This window comes from Argopecten irradians, chromosome 13 (assembly GCF_041381155.1).
Source record: "Argopecten irradians isolate NY chromosome 13, Ai_NY, whole genome shotgun sequence".
Classification (NCBI taxonomy): Eukaryota; Metazoa; Mollusca; class Bivalvia; order Pectinida; family Pectinidae; genus Argopecten; species Argopecten irradians.
In genome coordinates this window covers 38,771,360-38,796,785 of record NC_091146.1, presented here as the reverse complement: position 1 = coordinate 38,796,785, position 25,426 = coordinate 38,771,360, and the positions used below count along the sequence as shown (strand labels likewise).

Genomic DNA, 25,426 nt, shown 5'->3' with positions numbered 1-25,426 from the left:
TATTGGAATACTTATTGATACTGTACAGGAACCCACGGGACATGTGTTACTTTATTGGAATACTTATTGATACTGTACAGGAACCCACGGGACATGTGTTACTTTATTGGAATACTTATTGATACTGTACAGGAACCCACGGGACATGTGTTACTTTATTGGAATACTTATTGATACTGTACAGGAACCCACGGGACATGTGTTACTTTATTGGAATACTTATTGATACTGTACAGGAACCCACGGGACATGTGTTACTTTATTGGAATACTTATTGATACTGTACAGGAACCCACGGGACATGTGTTACTTTATTGGAATACTTATTGATACTGTACAGGAACCCACGGGACATGTGTTACTTTATTGGAATACTTATTGATACTGTACAGGAACCCACGGGACATGTGTTACTTTATTGGAATACTTATTGATACTGTACAGGAACCCACGGGACATGTGTTACTTTATTGGAATACTTATTGATACTGTACAGGAACCCACGGGACATGTGTTACTTTATTGGAATACTTATTGATACTGTACAGGAACCCACGGAGACATGTGTTACTTTATTGGAATACTTATTGATACTGTACAGGAACCCACGGGACATGTGTTACTTTATTGGAATACTTATTGATACTGTACAGGAACCCACGGGACATGTGTTACTTTATTGGAATACTTATTGATACTGTACAGGAACCCACGGGACATGTGTTACTTTATTGGAATACTTATTGATACTGTACAGGAACCCACGGGACATGTGTTACTTTATTGGAATACTTATTGATACTGTACAGGAACCCACGGGACATGTGTTACTTTATTGGAATACTTATTGATACTGTACAGGAACCCACGGGACATGTGTTACTTTATTGGAATACTTATTGATACTGTACAGGAACCCACGGGACATGTGTTATTACTTTATTGGAATACTTATGATGATTACTGCACAGGAACCCACGGAAACATGTGTTACTTTATTGGAATACTTATTGATACTGTACAGGAACCCACGGGGACATGTGTTACTTTATTGGAATACTTATTGATACTGTACAGGAACCCACGGGACATGTGTTACTTTATTGGAATACTTATTGATACTGTACAGGAACCCACGGGACATGTGTTACTTTATTGGAATACTTATTGATACTGTACAGGAACCCACGGGACATGTGTTACTTTATTGGAATACTTATTGATACTGTACAGGAACCCACGGGACATGTGTTACTTTATTGGAATACTTATTGATACTGTACAGGAACCCACGGGACATGTGTTACTTTATTGGAATACTTATTGATACTGTACAGGAACCCACGGGACATGTGTTACTTTATTGGAATATTATTGATACTGTACAGGAACCCACGGGACATGTGTTACTTTATTGGAATACTTATTGATACTGTACAGGAACCCACGGGACATGTGTTACTTTATTGGAATACTTATTGATACTGTACAGGAACCCACGGGACATGTGTTACTTTATTGGAATACTTATTGATACTGTACAGGAACCCACGGGACATGTGTTACTTTATTGGAATACTTATTGATACTGTACAGGAACCCACGGGACATGTGTTACTTTATTGGAATACTTATTGATACTGTACAGGAACCCACGGGACATGTGTTACTTTATTGGAATACTTATTGATACTGTACAGGAACCCACGGGACATGTGTTACTTTATTGGAATACTTATTGATACTGTACAGGAACCCACGGGACATGTGTTACTTTATTGGAATACTTATTGATACTGTACAGGAACCCACGGGACATGTGTTACTTTATTGGAATACTTATTGATACTGTACAGGAACCCACGGGGCATGTGTTACTTTATTGAATACTTATTGATACTGTACAGGAACCCACGGGACATGTGTTACTTTATTGGAATACTTATTGATACTGTACAGGAACCCACGGGACATGTGTTACTTTATTGGAATACTTATTGATACTGTACAGGAACCCACGGGACATGTGTTACTTTATTGGAATACTTATTGATACTGTACAGGAACCCACGGAGACATGTGTTACTTTATTGGAATACTTATTGATACTGTACAGGAACCCACGGGACATGTGTTACTTTATTGGAATACTTATTGATACTGTACAGGAACCCACGGGACATGTGTTACTTTATTGGAATACTTATTGATACTGTACAGGAACCCACGGGACATGTGTTACTTTATTGGAATACTTATTGATACTGTACAGGAACCCACGGGACATGTGTTACTTTATTGGAATACTTATTGATACTGTACAGGAACCCACGGGACATGTGTTACTTTATTGGAATACTTATTGATACTGTACAGGAACCCACGGGACATGTGTTACTTTATTGGAATACTTATTGATACTGTACAGGAACCCACGGGACATGTGTTACTTTATTGGAATACTTATTGATACTGTACAGGAACCCACGGGACATGTGTTACTTTATTGGAATACTTATTGATACTGTACAGGAACCCACGGGACATGTGTTACTTTATTGGAATACTTATTGATACTGTACAGGAACCCACGGGACATGTGTTACTTTATTGGAATACTTATTGATACTGTACAGGAACCCATGGGACATGTATTACTTCATTGGAATACTTATTGATACTGTACAGGAACCCACGGGACATGTGTTACTTTATTGGAATACTTATTGATACTGTACAGGAACCCACGGGACATGTGTTACTTTATTGGAATACTTATTGATACTGTACAGGAACCCACGGGACATGTGTTACTTTATTGGAATACTTATTGATACTGTACAGGAACCCACGGGGACATGTGTTACTTTATTGGAATACTTATTGATACTGTACAGGAACCCACGGGGACATGTGTTACTTTATTGGAATACTTATTGATACTGTACAGGAACCCACGGGACATGTGTTACTTTATTGGAATACTTATTGATACTGTACAGGAACCCACGGGACATGTGTTACTTTATTGGAATACTTATTGATACTGTACAGGAACCCACGGGGACATGTGTTACTTTATTGGAATACTTATTGATACTGTACAGGAACCCACGGGACATGTGTTACTTTATTGGAATACTTATTGATACTGTACAGGAACCCACGGGGACATGTGTTACTTTATTGGAATACTTATTGATACTGTACAGGAACCCACGGGACATGTGTTACTTTATTGGAATACTTATTGATACTGTACAGGAACCCACGGGACATGTGTTACTTTATTGGAATACTTATTGATACTGTACAGGAACCCACGGGACATGTGTTACTTTATTGGAATACTTATTGATACTGTACAGGAACCCACGGGACATGTGTTACTTTATTGGAATACTTATTGATACTGTACAGGAACCCACGGGACATGTGTTACTTTATTGGAATACTTATTGATACTGTACAGGAACCCACGGGACATGTGTTACTTTATTGGAATACTTATTGATACTGTACAGGAACCCACGGGACATGTGTTACTTTATTGGAATACTTATTGATACTGTACAGGAACCCACGGGACATGTGTTACTTTATTGGAATACTTATTGATACTGTACAGGAACCCACGGGACATGTGTTACTTTATTGGAATACTTATTGATACTGTACAGGAACCCACGGGACATGTGTTACTTTATTGGAATACTTATTGATACTGTACAGGAACCCACGGGACATGTGTTACTTTATTGGAATACTTATTGATACTGTACAGGAACCCACGGGACATGTGTTACTTTATTGAATACTTATTGATACTGTACAGGAACCCACGGGACATGTTTACTTTATTGAATACTTATTGATACTGTACAGGAACCCACGGGACATGTGTTACTTTATTGGAATACTTATTGATACTGTACAGGAACCCACGGGACATGTGTTACTTTATTGGAATACTTATTGATACTGTACAGGAACCCACGGGACATGTGTTACTTTATTGGAATACTTATTGATACTGTACAGGAACCCACGGGACATGTGTTACTTTATTGGAATACTTATTGATACTGTACAGGAACCCACGGAGACATGTGTTACTTTATTGGAATACTTATTGATACTGTACAGGAACCCACGGGACATGTGTTACTTCATTGGAATACTTATTGATACTGTACAGGAACCCACGGGACATGTGTTACTTTATTGGAATACTTATTGATACTGTACAGGAACCCACGGGGACATGTGTTACTTTATTGGAATACTTATTGATACTGTACAGGAACCCACGGGACATGTGTTACTTTATTGGAATACTTATTGATACTGTACAGGAACCCACGGGACATGTGTTACTTTATTGGAATACTTATTGATACTGTACAGGAACCCACGGGACATGTGTTACTTTATTGGAATACTTATTGATACTGTACAGGAACCCACGGGACATGTGTTACTTTATTGGAATACTTATTGATACTGTACAGGAACCCACGGGGACATGTGTTACCTTTATTGGAATACTTATTGATACTGTACAGGAACCCACGGGACATGTGTTACTTTATTGGAATACTTATTGATACTGTACAGGAACCCACGGGACATGTGTTACTTTATTGGAATACTTATTGATACTGTACAGGAACCCACGGGACATGTGTTACTTTTGATCTTATTGATACTGTAAGGAACCACGGACTTGGTACTTGAATACTGATACAGGAACCCACGGGACATGTGTTACTTTATTGGAATACTTATTGATACTGTACAGGAACCCACGGGACATGTGTTACTTTATTGGAATACTTATTGATACTGTACAGGAACCCACGGGACATGTGTTACTTTATTGGAATACTTATTGATACTGTACAGGAACCCACGGGACATGTGTTATTTTTATTGGAATACTTATTGATACTGTACAGGAACCCACGGGACATGTGTTACTTTATTGGAATACTTATTGATACTGTACAGGAACCCACGGGAGACATGTGTTACTTTATTGGAATACTTATTGATACTGTACAGGAACCCACGGGACATGTGTTACTTTATTGGAATACTTATTGATACTGTACAGGAACCCACGGGACATGTGTTACTTTATTGGAATACTTATTGATACTGTACAGGAACCCACGGGACATGTGTTACTTTATTGGAATACTTATTGATACTGTACAGGAACCCACGGGACATGTGTTACTTTATTGGAATACTTATTGATACTGTACAGGAACCCACGGGACATGTGTTACTTTATTGGAATACTTATTGATACTGTACAGGAACCCACGGGACATGTGTTACTTTATTGGAATACTTATTGATACTGTACAGGAACCCACGGAGACATGTGTTACTTTATTGGAATACTTATTGATACTGTACAGGAACCCACGGGACATGTGTTACTTTATTGGAATACTTATTGATACTGTACAGGAACCCACGGGACATGTATTACTTTATTGGAATACTTATTGATACTGTACAGGAACCCACGGGACATGTGTTACTTTATTGGAATACTTATTGATACTGTACAGGAACCCACGGGGACATGTGTTACTTTATTGGAATACTTATTGATACTGTACAGGAACCCACGGGGACATGTGTTACTTTATTGGAATACTTATTGATACTGTACAGGAACCCACGGGACATGTGTTACTTTATTGGAATACTTATTGATACTGTACAGGAACCCACGGGACATGTGTTACTTTATTGGAATACTTATTGATACTGTACAGGAACCCACGGGACATGTGTTACTTTATTGGAATACTTATTGATACTGTACAGGAACCCACGGGACATGTGTTACTTTATTGGAATACTTATTGATACTGTACAGGAACCCACGGGACATGTGTTACTTTATTGGAATACTTATTGATACTGTACAGGAACCCACGGGACATGTGTTACTTTATTGGAATACTTATTGATACTGTACAGGAACCCACGGGACATGTGTTACTTTATTGGAATACTTATTGATACTGTACAGGAACCCACGGGACATGTGTTACTTTATTGGAATACTTATTGATACTGTACAGGAACCCACGGAGACATGTGTTACTTTATTGGAATACTTATTGATACTGTACAGGAACCCACGGGACATGTGTTACTTTATTGGAATACTTATTGATACTGTACAGGAACCCACGGGACATGTGTTACTTTATTGGAATACTTATTGATACTGTACAGGAACCCACGGGACATGTGTTACTTTATTGGAATACTTATTGATACTGTACAGGAACCCACGGGACATGTGTTACTTTATTGGAATACTTATTGATACTGTACAGGAACCCACGGGACATGTGTTACTTTATTGGAATACTTATTGATACTGTACAGGAACCCACGGAAACATGTGTTACTTTATTGGAATGCTTATTGATACTGTACAGGAACCCACGGAGACATGTGTTACTTTATTGGAATACTTATTGATACTGTACAGGAACCCACGGGACATGTGTTACTTTATTGGAATACTTATTGATACTGTACAGGAACCCACGGGACATGTGTTACTTTATTGGAATACTTATTGATACTGTACAGGAACCCACGGGACATGTGTTACTTTATTGGAATACTTATTGATACTGTACAGGAACCCACGGGACATGTGTTACTTTATTGGAATACTTATTGATACTGTACAGGAACCCACGGAGACATGTGTTACTTTATTGGAATACTTATTGATACTGTACAGGAACCCACGGGACATGTGTTACTTTATTGGAATACTTATTGATACTGTACAGGAACCCACGGAGACATGTGTTACTTTATTGGAATACTTATTGATACTGTACAGGAACCCACGGGACATGTATTACTTCATTGGAATACTTATTGATACTGTACAGGAACCCACGGGACATGTGTTACTTTATTGGAATACTTATTGATACTGTACAGGAACCCACGGGACATGTGTTACTTTATTGGAATACTTATTGATACTGTACAGGAACCCATGGAGACATGTGTTACTTTATTGGAATACTTATTGATACTGTACAGGAACCCACGGGGACATGTGTTACTTTATTGGAATACTTATTGATACTGTACAGGAACCCACGGGACATGTGTTACTTTATTGGAATACTTATTGATACTGTACAGGAACCCACGGGACATGTGTTACTTTATTGGAATACTTATTGATACTGTACAGGAACCCACGGGACATGTGTTACTTTATTGGAATACTTATTGATACTGTACAGGAACCCACGGGACATGTGTTACTTTATTGGAATACTTATTGATACTGTACAGGAACCCACGGGACATGTGTTACTTTATTGGAATACTTATTGATACTGTACAGGAACCCACGGGACATGTGTTACTTTATTGAATACTTATTGATACTGTACAGGAACCCACGGGAACATGTGTTACTTTATTGGAATACTTATTGATACTGTACAGGAACCCACGGAGACATGTGTTACTTTATTGGAATACTTATTGATACTGTACAGGAACCCACGGGACATGTGTTACTTTATTGGAATACTTATTGATACTGTACAGGAACCCACGGGACATGTGTTACTTTATTGGAATACTTATTGATACTGTACAGGAACCCACGGGACATGTGTTACTTTATTGGAATACTTATTGATACTGTACAGGAACCCACGGGGACATGTGTTACTTTATTGGAATACTTATTGATACTGTACAGGAACCCACGGGACATGTGTTACTTTATTGGAATACTTATTGATACTGTACAGGAACCCACGGGACATGTGTTACTTTATTGGAATACTTATTGATACTGTACAGGAACCCACGGGACATGTGTTACTTTATTGGAATACTTATTGATACTGTACAGGAACCCACGGGACATGTGTTACTTTATTGGAATACTTATTGATACTGTACAGGAACCCACGGGACATGTGTTACTTTATTGGAATACTTATTGATACTGTACAGGAACCCACGGGACATGTGTTACTTTATTGGAATACTTATTGATACTGTACAGGAACCCACGGGACATGTGTTACTTTATTGGAATACTTATTGATACTGTACAGGAACCCACGGGACATGTGTTACTTTATTGGAATACTTATTGATACTGTACAGGAACCCACGGGACATGTATTACTTTATTGGAATACTTATTGATACTGTACAGGAACCCACGGGACATGTGTTACTTTATTGGAATACTTATTGATACTGTACAGGAACCCACGGGACATGTGTTACTTTATTGGAATACTTATTGATACTGTACAGGAACCCACGGGACATGTGTTACTTTATTGGAATACTTATTGATACTGTACAGGAACCCACGGGACATGTGTGTTACTTTATTGAATACTTATTGATACTGTACAGGAACCCACGGGACATGTGTTACTTTATTGGAATACTTATTGATACTGTACAGGAACCCACGGGACATGTGTTACTTTATTGGAATACTTATTGATACTGTACAGGAACCCACGGGACATGTGTTACTTTATTGGAATACTTATTGATACTGTACAGGAACCCACGGGACATGTGTTACTTTATTGAAATACTTATTGATGCTGTACAGGAACCCACGGGACATGTGTTACTTTATTGGAATACTTATTGATACTGTACAGGAACCCACGGGACATGTGTTACTTTATTGGAATACTTATTGATACTGTACAGGAACCCACGGGACATGTGTTACTTTATTGGAATACTTATTGATACTGTACAGGAACCCACGGGACATGTGTTACTTTATTGGAATACTTATTGATACTGTACAGGAACCCACGGGACATGTGTTACTTTATTGGAATACTTATTGATACTGTACAGGAACCCACGGGGACATGTGTTACTTTATTGGAATACTTATTGATACTGTACAGGAACCCACGGGACATGTGTTACTTTATTGGAATACTTATTGATACTGTACAGGAACCCACGGGGCATGTGTTACTTTATTGAATACTTATTGATACTGCACAGGAACCCACGGGAACATGTGTTACTTTATTGGAATACTTATTGATACTGTACAGGAACCCACGGGACATGTGTTACTTTATTGGAATACTTATTGATACTGTACAGGAACCCACGGGACATGTGTTACTTTATTGGAATACTTATTGATACTGTACAGGAACCCACGGGACATGTGTTACTTTATTGGAATACTTATTGATACTGTACAGGAACCCACGGGACATGTGTTACTTTATTGGAATACTTATTGATACTGTACAGGAACCCACGGGACATGTGTTACTTTATTGGAATACTTATTGATACTGTACAGGAACCCACGGGACATGTGTTACTTTATTGGAATACTTATTGATACTGTACAGGAACCCACGGGACATGTGTTACTTTATTGGAATACTTATTGATACTGTACAGGAACCCACGGGACATGTGTTACTTTATTGGAATACTTATTGATACTGTACAGGAACCCACGGGACATGTGTTACTTTATTGGAATACTTATTGATACTGTACAGGAACCCACGGAGACATGTGTTACTTTATTGGAATACTTATTGATACTGTACAGGAACCCACGGGACATGTGTTACTTTATTGGAATACTTATTGATACTGTACAGGAACCCACGGGACATGTGTTACTTTATTGGAATACTTATTGATACTGTACAGGAACCCACGGGACATGTGTTACTTTATTGGAATACTTATTGATACTGTACAGGAACCCACGGGACATGTGTTACTTTATTGGAATACTTATTGATACTGTACAGGAACCCACGGGACATGTGTTACTTTATTGGAATACTTATTGATACTGTACAGGAACCCACGGGACATGTGTTACTTTATTGGAATACTTATTGATACTGTACAGGAACCCACGGAGACATGTGTTACTTTATTGGAATACTTATTGATACTGTACAGGAACCCACGGGACATGTGTTACTTTATTGGAATACTTATTGATACTGTACAGGAACCCACGGGACATGTGTTACTTTATTGGAATACTTATTGATACTGTACAGGAACCCACGGGACATGTGTTACTTTATTGGAATACTTATTGATACTGTACAGGAACCCACGGGACATGTGTTACTTTATTGGAATCTTATTGATACTGTACAGGAACCCACGGGACATGTGTTACTTTATTGGAATACTTATTGATACTGTACAGGAACCCACGGGACATGTGTTACTTTATTGGAATACTTATTGATACTGTACAGGAACCCACGGGACATGTGTTACTTTATTGGAATACTTATTGATACTGTACAGGAACCCACGGGACATGTATTACTTTATTGGAATACTTATTGATACTGTACAGGAACCCACGGGGACATGTGTTACTTTATTGAAATACTTATTGATACTGTACAGGAACCCCCGGGGACATGTGTTACTTTATTGGAATACTTATTGATACTGTACAGGAACCCACGGGACATGTATTACTTTATTGGAATACTTATTAATACTGTACAGGAACCCACGGGACATGTATTACTTTATTGGAATACTTATTGATACTGTACAGGAACCCACGGGGACATGTATTACCTTATTGGAATACTTATTGATACTGTACAGGAACCCACGAACATGTGTTACTTTACTGAATACTTATTGATACTGTACAGGAACCCACGGGACATGTATTACTTTATTGGAATACTTATTGATACTGTACAGGAACCCACGGGGACATGTGTTACTTTATTGGAATACTTATTGATACTGTACAGGAACCCACGGGACATGTATTACTTTATTGGAATACTTATTGATACTGTACAGGAACCCACGGGGACATGTATTACTTTATTGGAATACTTATTGATACTGTACAGGAACCCACGGGACATGTGTTACTTTATTGGAATACTTATTGATACTGTACAGGAACCCACGGGACATGTAATACTTTATTGGAATACTTATTGATACTGTACAGGAACCCACGGGGACATGTGTTACTTTATTGGAATACTTATTGATACTGTACAGGAACCCACGGGACATGTGTTACTTTATTGGAATACTTATTGATACTGTACAGGAACCCACGGGGCATGTGTTACTTTATTGAATACTTATTGATACTGCACAGGAACCCACGGGAACATGTGTTACTTTATTGGAATACTTATTGATACTGTACAGGAACCCACGGGGACATGTGTTACTTTATTGGAATACTTATTGATACTGTATAGGAACCCACGGGAGATGTATTACTTTATTGGAATACTTATTGATACTGTACAGGAACCCACGGGACATGTGTTACTTTATTGGAATACTTATTGATACTGTACAGGAACCCACGGGACATGTGTTACTTTATTGGAATACTTATTGATACTGTACAGGAACCCACGGGGCATGTGTTACTTTATTGAATACTTATTGATACTGTACAGGAACCCACGGGACATGTAATACTTTATTGGAATACTTATTGATACTGTACAGGAACCCACGGGAGATGTATTACTTTATTGGAATACTTATTAATACTGTACAGGAACCCACGGGACATGTGTTACTTTATTGGAATACTTATTGATACTGTACAGGAACCCACGGGACATGTATTACTTTATTGGAATACTTATTGATACTGTACAGGAACCCACGGGACATGTGTTACTTTATTGGAATACTTATTGATACTGTACAGGAACCCACGGGGACATGTATTACTTTATTGGAATACTTATTGATACTGTACAGGAACCCACGGGGACATGTGTTACTTTATTGGAATACTTATTGATACTGTATAGGAACCCACGGGAGATGTATTACTTTATTGGAATACTTATTGATACTGTACAGGAACCCACGGGACATGTGTTACTTTATTGGAATACTTATTGATACTGTACAGGAACCCACGAACATGTGTTACTTTACTGAATACTTATTGATACTGTACAGGAACCCCCGGGGACATGTAATACTTTATTGGAATACTTATTGATACTGTACAGGAACCCACGGGGACATGTATTACTTTATTGGAATACTTATTGATACTGTACAGGAACCCACGGGACATGTGTTACTTTAATGGAATACTTATTGATACTGTACAGGAACCCACGAACATGTGTTACTTTACTGAATACTTATTAATACTGTACAGGAACCCACGGGGACATGTATTACTTTATTGGAATACTTATTGATACTGTACAGGAACCCACGGGGACATGTGTTACTTTATTGGAATACTTATTGATACTGTATAGGAACCCACGGGAGATGTATTACTTTATTGGAATACTTATTGATACTGTACAGGAACCCACGGGACATGTATTACTTTATTGGAATACTTATTGATACTGTACAGGAACCCACGAACATGTGTTACTTTACTGAATACTTATTGATACTGTACAGGAACCCCCGGGGACATGTAATACTTTATTGGAATACTTATTGATACTGTACAGGAACCCACGGGGACATGTATTACTTTATTGGAATACTTATTGATACTGTACAGGAACCCACGGGACATGTGTTACTTTAATGGAATACTTATTGATACTGTACAGGAACCCACGAACATGTGTTACTTTACTGAATACTTATTGATACTGTACAGGAACCCACGGGACATGTATTACTTTATTGGAATACTTATTGATACTGTACAGGAACCCACGGGGACATGTGTTACTTTATTGGAATACTTATTGATACTGTATAGGAACCCACGGGAGATGTATTACTTTATTGGAATACTTATTGATACTGTACAGGAACCCACGGGACATGTATTACTTTATTGGAATACTTATTGATACTGTACAGGAACCCACGGGGACATGTATTACTTTATTGGAATACTTATTGATACTGTACAGGAACCCACGGGACATGTGTTACTTTATTGGAATGCTTATTGATACTGTACAGGAACCCACGGGGACATGTATTACTTTATTGGAATACTTATTGATACTGTACAGGAACCCACGGGGACATGTGTTACTTTATTGGAATACTTATTGATACTGTATAGGAACCCACGGGAGATGTATTACTTTATTGGAATACTTATTGATACTGTACAGGAACCCACGGGACATGTATTACTTTATTGGAATGCTTATTGAGACTGTACAGGAACCCACGAGACATGTGTTACTTTATTGGAATACTTATTGATACTGTACAGGAACCCACGAGGACATGTGTTACTTTATTGGAATACTTATTGATACTGTATAGGAACCCACGGGAGATGTATTACTTTATTGGAATACTTATTGATACTGTACAGGAACCCACGGGGACATGTATTACTTTATTGGAATACTTATTGATACTGTACAGGAACCCACGGGGACATGTATTACTTTATTGGAATACTTATTGATACTGTACAGGAACCCACGGGGACATGTATTACTTTATTGGAATACTTATTGATACTGTATAGGAACCCACGGGAGATGTATTACTTTATTACTTACTTAGCAAGGTTCCATGCATCGTTGATAATCTGGGCTCGATTTACTGGATCTATTACCTGAAACACATGATGTTTATGTGATATTAATAATCCCATCTTGGTTTATATGATTTGTATATTTGATATAGCATGACGTCATAATGTCAGTTTTCGCGCCATTCTTAGATTTGTTTCATAGAGTCAGATTTAGTATAAAAACAAAAACAAATATTTCAGTTGAGTTACTATCAGTACTTACCAGTGGGTTAGTTTTCAGTTGAGTTACTATCAATACTTACCAGCGGGTTAGTTTTCAGTTGAGTTACTATCAATACTTACCAGTGGGTTAGTTTTCAGTTGAGTTACTATCAATACTTACCAGTGGGTTAGTTTTCAGTTGAGTTACTATCAATACTTACCAGCGGGTTAGTTTTCAGTTGAGTTACTATCAATACTTACCAGTGGGTTAGTTTTCAGTTGAGTTACTATCAATACTTACCAGTGGGTTAGTTTTCAGTTGAGTTACTATCAATACTTACCAGTGGGTTAGTTTTCAGTTGAGTTACTATCAATACTTACCAGTGGGTTAGTTTTCAGTTGAGTTACTATCAATACTTACCAGTGGGTTAGTTTTCAGTTGTTTTCAGTTGAGTTACTATCAATACTTACCAGTGGGTTAGTTTTCAGTTGAGTTACTATCAATACTTACCAGTGGGTTAGTTTTCAGTTGAGTTACTATCAATACTTACCAGTGGGTTAGTTTTCAGTTGAGTTACTATCAGTACTTACCAGCGGGTTAGTTTTCAGTTGAGTTACTATCAGTATATACTTACCAGCGGGTTAGTTTTCAGTACTAAAAGTACTTACCAACGGGTTAGTTTTCAGTTGATTTACTAGAGCTACCCAATTCGCCGAGTCATAGTTTACACGGTAGTAGCCATACTGCTTAACATTAGCTATCACCCAGCTGTCAGGATCACCAACAGCGTTATCGATGTATACTGAAATCAAAGAGCAAAATTCAGACTAGTCAGGTAAATTGTGAGATAGAGAGCAAAATTCAGATTAGCGTTGTAAACTGAAATGAAAAGCAGAGAGCAAAATTCAGATTAGCCAGGTAAACTGTGAGGTAGAGGGCAAAGTTATCATTAGCCATGTGAACGGTGAGGTAGAGGGCAAAATTCAGATTAGCCAAGTAAACTGTGAAGTTGAGGAAACAAGGCCCTATGACCTAGAATTGCTCACATGTTACAGTCCAAGTATCAGGCCTCTAATAAATGACAATTTTTAGTCTATTCGATATCTGTGACCTAGAATGAAAGTCAAGGTAATTAATCTGAACACACTTGGTAATCCGTTATCACAGCATGTTACAGGCAATATATCGCATTCAAGCCTATTTGACCCCTGTGACACAGGTTATTTGTATCTAAGCCTATTTGACCCCTGTGACACAGGTTATTTTTATCTAAGCCTATTTGACCCCTGTGACACAGGTTATTTTTATCTAAGCCTATTAGACCCCTGTGGCACAGGTTATTTTTATTTAAGCCTATTTGACCCCTGTGACACAGGTTATTTTTATTTAAGCCTATTTGACCCCTGTGATACAGGCTATTTTTATCTAAGCCTATTTGACCCCTGTGGCACAGGTTTATTTTTATCTAAGCCTATTTGACCCCTGTGGCACAGGTTATTTTTATCTAAGCCTATTTGACCCCTGTGACACAGGTTATTTTTATCTAAGCCTATTTGACCCCTGTGACACAGGTTATTTTTATCTAAGCCTATTTGACCCCTGTAGCACAGGTTCTTTTTATCGAAGCCTACTTGACCCCTGTGACACAGGTTATTTTTATTTAAGCCTATTTGACCCCTGTCACACAGGTGTTTTTATTTAAGCCTATTAAACCCTTGTGACACAGGTTATTTTTATCTAAGCCTATTTGACCCCTGTGGCACAGGTTATTTTTATTTAAGCCTATTTGACCCCTGTGACACAGGTTATTTTTATCTAAGCCTATTAGACGCTTGTGACACAGGTTATTTTTATTTAAGCCTATTAGACCCCTGTGGCACAGGTTATTTTTATCTAAGCCTATTTGACCCCTGTGACACAGATTATTTTTATTTAAGCCTATTTGACCCCTGTGGCACAGGTTATTTTTATCTAAGCCTATTTGACCCCTGTGGCACAGGTTATTTCTATCTAAGCCTATTTGACCCCTGTTACACAGGTTATTTTTATTTAAGCCTATTAGACCCCTGTGGCACAGGTTATTTTTATTTAAGCCTATTTGACCCCTGTGACACAGGTTATTTTTATTCAAGCCTATTTGACCCCTGTGACACAGGTTATTTTTATCTAAGCCTATTTGACCCCTGTGACACAGGTTGTTTTTATTTAAGCCTATTTGACCCCTGTGACACAGGTTGTTTTTATTTAAGCCTATTAGACCCCTGTGGCACAGGTTGTTTTTATTTAAGCCTATTTGACCCCTGTGGCACAGGTTGTTTTTATTTAAGCCTATTTGACCCCTGTGACACAGGTTGTTTTTATTTAAGCCTATTTAACCCCTGTGACACAGGTTATTTTTATTTAAGCCTATTAGACCCCTGTGGCACAGGTTGTTTTTATTTAAGCCTATTTGACCCCTGTGGCACAGGTTGTTTTTATTTAAGCCTATTTGACCCCTGTGGCGCAGGTTGTTTTTATCTAAGCCTATTTGACCCCTGTGACACAGGTTATTTTTATCTAAGCCTATTTGACCCCTGTGACACAGGTTATTTTTATCTAAACCTATTTGACCCCTGTGGCACAGGTTGTTTTTATTTAAGCCTATTAGACCCCTGTGACACAGGTTGTTTTTATTTAAGCCTATTTGACCCCTGTGACACAGGTTGTTTTTATTTAAGCCTATTAGACCCCTGTGACACAGGTTATTTTAATCTAAGCCTATTTGACCCCTGTGACACAGGTTGTTTTTATTTAAGCCTATTTGACCCCTGTGACACAGGTTGTTTTTATTTAAGCCTATTTGACCCCTGTGACACAGGTTGTTTTTATCTAAGCCTATTTGACCCCTGTGACACAGGTTATTTTTATTCAAGCCTATTTGACCCCTGTGACACAGGTTATTTTTATTCAAGCCTATTTGACCCCTGTGACACAGGTTATTTTTATTCAAGCCTATTTGACCCCTGTGACACAGGTTGTTTTTATTTAAGCCTATTAGACCCCTGTGACACAGGTTGTTTTTATTTAAGCCTATTTGACCCCTGTGGCACAGGTTGTTTTTATTTAAGCCTATTTGACCCCTGTGACACAGGTTATTTTTATTTAAGCCTATTTGACCCCTGTGGCACAGGTTGTTTTTATTTAAGCCTATTAGACCCCTGTGGCACAGGTTGTTTTTATTTAGGCCTATTTGACCCCTGTGGCACAGGTTGTTTTTATTTAAGCCTATTTGACCCCTGTGACACAGGTTATTTTTATTTAAGCCTATTTGACCCCTGTGGCACAGGTTGTTTTTATTTAAGCCTATTTGACCCCTGTGACACAGGTTATTTCTATTTAAGCCTATTTGACCCCTGTGACACAGGTTGTTTTTATTTAAGCCTATTAGACCCCTGTGACACAGGTTGTTTTTATTTAAGCCTATTTGACCCCTGTGACACAGGTTGTTTTTATTTAAGCCTATTAGACCCCTGTGGCACAGGTTGTTTTTATTTAAGCCTATTAGACCCCTGTGGCACAGGTTGTTTTTATTTAAGCCTATTAGACCCCTGTGGCACAGGTTTATTTTTTATCCTGTATGTAAGACAGAGTGCCTAGCCACAATAACCCTGAACAACGGCAAGTGTCTGATATACTTACTTGTGTCTGAATCTTTCCTCATCCATTTTACGTCGGCATCAGTCTGATCAAACATAGGGTTGGAGGACGTCGTGTAGGTGAAGGGGATTTCCCAGCGGTAACTAAATAATCAACAAGTACTCCTTGTAATAGGCACCCTAAAGGACCCCGCAGTTTTATCATTGTGTACACTATCACTCATTAACTCACATTTTCATCTTTTGCGAACAATATCTGAAGTTTGCCAATCAGATGCCTCCATTTTGTTACCAAAGCAACCAATCTTTTCGATAACATTGTTGTTGGTCATCCATTTAAATCCTTATTTACCAATGATTTAACGGTAGATAATGCCTCAGATGAAGATTTTGTCCAAATTATCTTTGGAAGATGTGACCCAAACACAGATTCTAGCAAAGAGTTTGAATTGATGGCCACAAGCTTGATCAGAGCAGCGTCCCACGCACTCCTCGCGGCTGAGGACAAGTTTAAACTTAAATAACTGTGTAAATTGTTACTTTTTTCTGTCGTGATAACCTAATGTGTTGAACTTTTTTTTTCATTCTCTCTTTGAATTTATTGAACATTTTTTTAGACCATGATTAAACTAGTGATATTTTGCTTGCCTATATACCACTTCGTTTGTGTACCTGAAATTCGAATTTCCGAAGAGACTTTCTTCCGTAAAACGACGCACATCGTATCAAGTACCCCATAATATCAGACCGCAACATAGTGTAGGCTGATTACGTGGGTAACCGAGGATGGGTACCCGGATGTTTCACTTACTTGTACGGAGAGGGGTAGGTACCCGGATGTTTCACTTACTTGTACGGAGAGGTGTAGGTACCCGGATGGTTTATTTACTTGTACGGAGAGGGGTAGGTACCCGGATGTTTCACTTACTTGTACGGAGATGAGGTAGGTACCCAGATGGTTCACTTACTTGTACGGAGAGGGGTAGGTACCCGGATGGTTCACTTACTTGTACGGAGAGGGGTAGGAACCCGGATGGTTCACTTACTTGTACGGAGAGGGGTAGGAACCCGGATGGTTCACTTACTTTTACGGAGAAGGGTAGGTACCCGGATGTTTCACTTACTTGTACGGAGAGGTGTAGGTACCCAGATGGTTCACTTACTTGTACGGAGAGGGGTATGTACCCGGATCGACCGCGTTGTAGTCCCTCAAATATCGTTTTTGAGTCGCCTTAAGTCCGGTGCCGCCATTTTTAGTGACAGTAACCACTGGGAAGTTCATCTGAAGGGTCCACGTGTCCATGATGGCTTTCACGTCAGACCGGGGCTTGTTTTCTTTCATCGATTGCTAAACAATGAAGACATGTTATGATACTCAACTTCATTTTCCTAGTGAACTTATTTCATTTAAATATTCTGCCCGAGAGTGAACAGCAGTGTTCTCATATTAAAATCATGGTTATTTGATCTCATTACATTCTTCATTTTCCACTTTTGTTTAATTGTAATTGTTACCAACAGGAACCTATCTAAACTAAGGACCAACACAAACATATCTAAACTAGGGACCAACAGGAACATCAACACAAACATATCTAAACTAGGGACCATCACGAACATATCTAAACTAGGGACCAACACGAACATATCTAAACTAGGGACCAACACGAACCTATCTAAACTAGGGACCAACACGAACATATCTAAACTAGGGACCAACACGAACATATCTAAACTAGGGACCAACACGAACATATCTAAACTAGGGACCAACACGAACCTATCTAAACTAGGGACCAACACGAACCTATCTCAACTAGGGACCAACAGGAACCTATCTAAACTAGGGACCAACACGAACCTATCTAAACTAGGGACCAACAGGAACCTATCTAAAGTAGGGACCAACACGAACCTATCTAAACTAGGGACCAACATGAACCTATCTAAACTAGGGACCAACACGAACCTATCTAAACTAGGGACCAACACGAACCTATCTAAACTAGGGACCAACACGAACCTATCTAAACTACGGACCAACACAAACCTATCTAAACTAGGGACCAACACAAACATATCTCAACTAGGGACCAACACGAACCTATCTCAACTAGGGACCAACAGGAACCTATCTAAAGTAGGGACCAACACGAACCTATCTAAACTAGGGACCAACACGAACCTTTCTAAACTAGATACCAACACGAACCTATCTAGGAACATAACTAGATACCAACAGGAACATATCTAAACTAGGGACAAACAGGAACATATATAAACTTAGGACCAACACGAACCTATCTAAGCTAGGGACCAACACGAACCTATCTAAACTAGGGACCAACACGAACCTATCTAAACTAGGGACCAACACGAACTTATCTAAACTAGGGACCATCAGGAACATATTTAAACTAAGGACCAACACGAACCTATCTAAGCTAGGGACCAACACGAACCTATCTAAACTAGGGACCAACACGAACCTATCTAAACTAGGGACCAACACGAACCTATCTAAACTAGGGACCAACACGAACATATCTCAACTAGGGACCAACACGAACATATCTAAACTAGGGACCAACACGAACATATCTCAACTAGGGACCAACAAGAACCCATCTAAACTAGGGACCAACACGAACCTATCTAAACTAGGGACCAACACGAACCTATCTAAACTAGGGACCAACACGAAACCTATCTAAACTAGGGACCAACACGAACCTATCTAAAACTAGGGACCAACACGAACCATATCTAAACTAGGGAAACTAGGGACCAACACGAAACATATCTCAACTAGGGACCAACACGAACCTATTCAAACTAGGGACCAACACGAACATATCTAAACTAGGGACCAACACGAACATATCTAAACTAGGGACCAACACTATACGAACATTGAGGTATGTCTGTAATCTATATATAACATCACTACCACCGTACGACATTGAGGTATGTGTGTAATCTATATATACACAACATCACTACCACCGTACGACATTGAGGTATGTGTGTAATCTATAATATAACATCACTACCACCGTACGACATTGAGGTATGTGTGTAATCTATATATAACATCACTACCACCGTACGACATTGAGGTATGTCTGTAATCTATATGATAACATCACTACCACCGTACGACATTGAGGTATGTGTGTAATCTATATATAACATCACTACCACCGTACGACATTGAGGTATGTCTGTAATCTATATATAACATCACTACCACCGTACGAACATTGAGGTATGTGTGTAATCTATATATAAACATCACTACCACCGTACGACATTGAGGTATGTGTGTAATCTATATATAACATCACTACCACCGTACGACATTGAGGTATGTCTGTAATCTATATAAAACATCACTACCACCGTACGACATTGAGGTATGTGTGTAATCTATATATAACATCACTACCACCGTACGACATTGAGGTATGTCTGTAATCTATATATAACATCACTACCACCGTACGACATTGAGGTATGTGTGTAATCTATAATATATAACATCACTACCACCGTACGACATTGAGGTATGTGTGTAATCTATATATAAACATCACTACCACCGTACGACATTGAGGTATGTGTGTAATCTATATATAACATCACTACCACCGTACGACATTGAGGTATGTGTGTAATCTATATATAACATCACTACCACCGTACGACATTGAGGTATGTCTGTAATCTATATATAACATCACTACCACCGTACGACATTGAGGTATGTCTGTAATCTATATATAACATCACTACCACCGTACGACAATTGAGGTATGTCTGTAATCTATATATAACATCACTACCACCGTACGACATTGAGGTATGTGTGTAATCTATATATAACATCACTACCACCGTACGACATTGAGGTATGTGTGTAATCTATATATAACATCACTACCACCGTACGACATTGAGGTATGTGTGTAATCTATATATAACATCACTACCACCGTACGACATTGAGGTATGTGTGTAATCTATATATAACATCACTACCACCGTACGACATTGAGGTATGTCTGTAATCTATATATAACATCACTACCACCGTACGACATTGAGGTATGTCTGTAATCTATATATAAACATCACTACCACCGTACGACATTGAGGTATGTCTGTAATCTATATATAACATCACTACCACCGTACGACATTGAGGTATGTGTGTAATCTATATATAAACATCACTACCACCGTACGACGACATTGAGGTATGTCTGTAATCTATATATAACATCACTACCACCGTACGACATTGAGGTATGTGTGTAATCTATATATAACATCACTACCACCGTACGACATTGAGGTATGTCTGTAATCTATATATAACATCACTACCACCGTACGACATTGAGGTATGTGTGTAATCTATATATAACATCACTACCACCGTACGACATTGAGGTATGTGTGTAATCTATATATAACATCACTACCACCGTACGACATTGAGGTATGTGTGTAATCTATATATAACATCACTACCACCGTACGACATTGAGGTATGTCTGTAATCTATATATAACATCACTACCACCGTACGACATTGAGGTATGTGTGTAATCTATATATAAACATCACTACCACCGTACGACATTGAGGTATGTGTGTAATCTATATATATAACATCACTACCACCGTACGACATTGAGGTATGTCTGTAATCTATATATAACATCACTACCACCGTACGACATTGAGGTATGTGTGTAATCTATATATCACATCACTACCACCGTACGACATTGAGGTATGTCTGTAATCTATATATATAACATCACTACCACCGTACGACATTGAGGTATGTGTGTAATCTATATATAACATCACTACCACCGTACGACATTGAGGTATGTGTGTAATCTATATATAACATCACTACCACCGTACGACATTGAGGTATGTGTGTAATCTATATATAACATCACTACCACCGTACGACATTGAGGTATGTCTGTAATCTATATATAACATCACTACCACCGTACGACATTGAGGTATGTGTGTAATCTATATATAACATCACTACCACCGTACGACATTGAGGTATGTGTGTAATCTATATATAACATCACTACCACCGTACGACATTGAGGTATGTGTGTAATCTATATATAACATCACTACCACCACCGTACGACATTGAGGTATGTGTGTAATCTATATATAACAACACTCACTACCACCGTACGACATTGAGGTATGTGTGTAATCTATATATAACATCACTACCACCGTACGACATTGAGGTATGTGTGTAATCTATATATAACATCACTACCACCGTACGACATTGAGGTATGTGTGTAATCTATATATAACATCACTACCACCGTACGACATTGAGGTATGTGTGTAATCTATATATAACATCACTACCACCGTACGACATTGAGGTATGTGTGTAATCTATATATAACATCACTACCACCGTACGACATTGAGGTATGTGTGTAATCTATATATAACATCACTACCACCGTACGACATTGAGGTATGTGTGTAATCTATATATAACATCACTACCACCGTACGACATTGAGGTATGTGTGTAATCTATATATAACATCACTACCACCGTACGACATTGAGGTATGTGTGTAATCTATATATAACATCACTACCACCGTACGACATTGAGGTATGTGTGTAATCTATATATAACATCACTACCACCGTACGACATTGAGGTATGTGTGTAATCTATATATAACATCACTACCACCGTACGACATTGAGGTATGTGTGTAATCTATATATAACATCACTACCACCGTACGACATTGAGGTATGTCTGTAATCTATATATAACATCACTACCACCGTACGACATTGAGGTATGTCTGTAATCTATATATAACATCACTACCACCGTACGACATTGAGGTATGTGTGTAATCTATATATAACATCACTACCACCGTACGACATTGAGGTATGTGTGTAATCTATATATATAACATCACTACCACCGTACGACATTGAGGTATGTGTGTAATCTATATATAACATCACTACCACCGTACGACATTGAGGTATGTGTGTAATCTATATATAACATCACTACCACCGTACGACATTGAGGTATGTGTGTAATCTATATATAACATCACTACCACCGTACGACATTGAGGTATGTGTGTAATCTATATATAACATCACTACCACCGTACGACATTGAGGTATGTGTGTAATCTATATATAACATCACTACCACCGTACGACATTGAGGTATGTGTGTAATCTATATATAACATCACTACCACCGTACGACATTGAGGTATGTGTGTAATCTATATATAACATCACTACCACCGTACGACATTGAGGTATGTGTGTAATCTATATATAACATCACTACCACCGTACGACATTGAGGTATGTGTGTAATCTATATATAACATCACTACCACCGTACGACATTGAGGTATGTGTGTAATCTATATATAACATCACTACCACCTTACGACATCACTACCACCGTACGACATTGTGGTATGTGTGTAATCTATATATAACATCACTACCACCGTACGACATTGAGGTATGTCTGTAATCTATATATAACATCACTACCACTACACGACATTGTGGTACCACCTTATATAACATCACTACCACCGTACGACATTGAGGTATGTGTGTAATCTATATATAACATCACTACCACCGTACGACATTGAGGTATGTGTGTAATCTATATATAACATCACTACCACCGTACGACATTGAGGTATGTCTGTAATCTATATATAACATCACTACCACCGTACGACATTGAGGTATGTCTGTAATCTATATATAACATCACTACCACCTTACGACATCACTACCACCGTACGACATTGAGGTATGTGTGTAATCTATATATAACATCACTACCACCGTACGACATTGAGGTATGTGTGTAATCTATATATAACATCACTACCACCGTACGACATTGAGGTATGTGTGTAATCTATATATAACATCACTACCACCGTACGACATTGAGGTATGTGTGTAATCTATATATAACATCACTACCACCGTACGACATTGAGGTATGTGTGTAATCTATATATAACATCACTACCACCGTACGACATTGAGGTATGTGTGTAATCTATATATAACATCACTACCACCGTACGACATTGAGGTATGTGTGTAATCTATATATATAACATCACTACCACCGTACGACATTGAGGTATGTGTGTAATCTATATATAACATCACTACCACCGTACGACATTGAGGTATGTGTGTAATCTATATATAACATCACTACCACCGTACGACATTGAGGTATGTGTGTAATCTATATATAACATCACTACCACCGTACGACATTGAGGTATGTGTGTAATCTATATATAACATCACTACCACCTTACGACATCACTACCACCGTACGACATTGAGGTATGTGTGTAATCTATATATAACATCACTACCACCGTACGACATTGAGGTATGTGTGTAAATCTATATATAACATCACTACCACCGTACGACATTGAGGTATGTGTGTAATCTATATATAACATCACTACCACCGTACGACATTGAGGTATGTGTGTAATCTATATATAACATCACTACCACCGTACGACATTGAGGTATGTGTGTAATCTATATATAACATCACTACCACCGTACGACATTGAGGTATGTGTGTAATCTATATATAACATCACTACCACCGTACGACATTGAGGTATGTGTGTAATCTATATATAACATCACTACCACCGTACGACATGAGGTATGTCAATCTACATCACTACACCGTACGACATTGAGGTATGTCTGTAATCTATATATAACATCACTACCACCGTACGACATTGAGGTATGTCTGTAATCTATATATAACATCACTACCACCGTACGACATTGAGGTATGTGTGTAATCTAATATAACATCACTACCACCGTACGACATTGAGGTATGTGTGTAATCTATATATAACA

General features: G+C 38.4%; 1 protein-coding gene across 1 annotated transcript in view; it reads right to left on the bottom strand.

Moving 5' to 3' along the window:
- LOC138305875 (aminopeptidase N-like) overlaps positions 1–25,426 on the bottom strand; it is a 93,401-nt gene that overhangs the window by 50,244 nt on the left and 17,731 nt on the right. Inside the window, exons 5-8 of the mRNA XM_069246138.1 lie at positions 18,577–18,761; positions 17,457–17,557; positions 14,447–14,580; positions 13,602–13,657 (exon numbers count right to left, since the gene is read on the bottom strand). Coding sequence (XP_069102239.1) covers positions 13,602–13,657; positions 14,447–14,580; positions 17,457–17,557; positions 18,577–18,761 — 476 coding nt within the window. The remainder of the gene's footprint in view (positions 1–13,601; positions 13,658–14,446; positions 14,581–17,456; positions 17,558–18,576; positions 18,762–25,426) is intronic.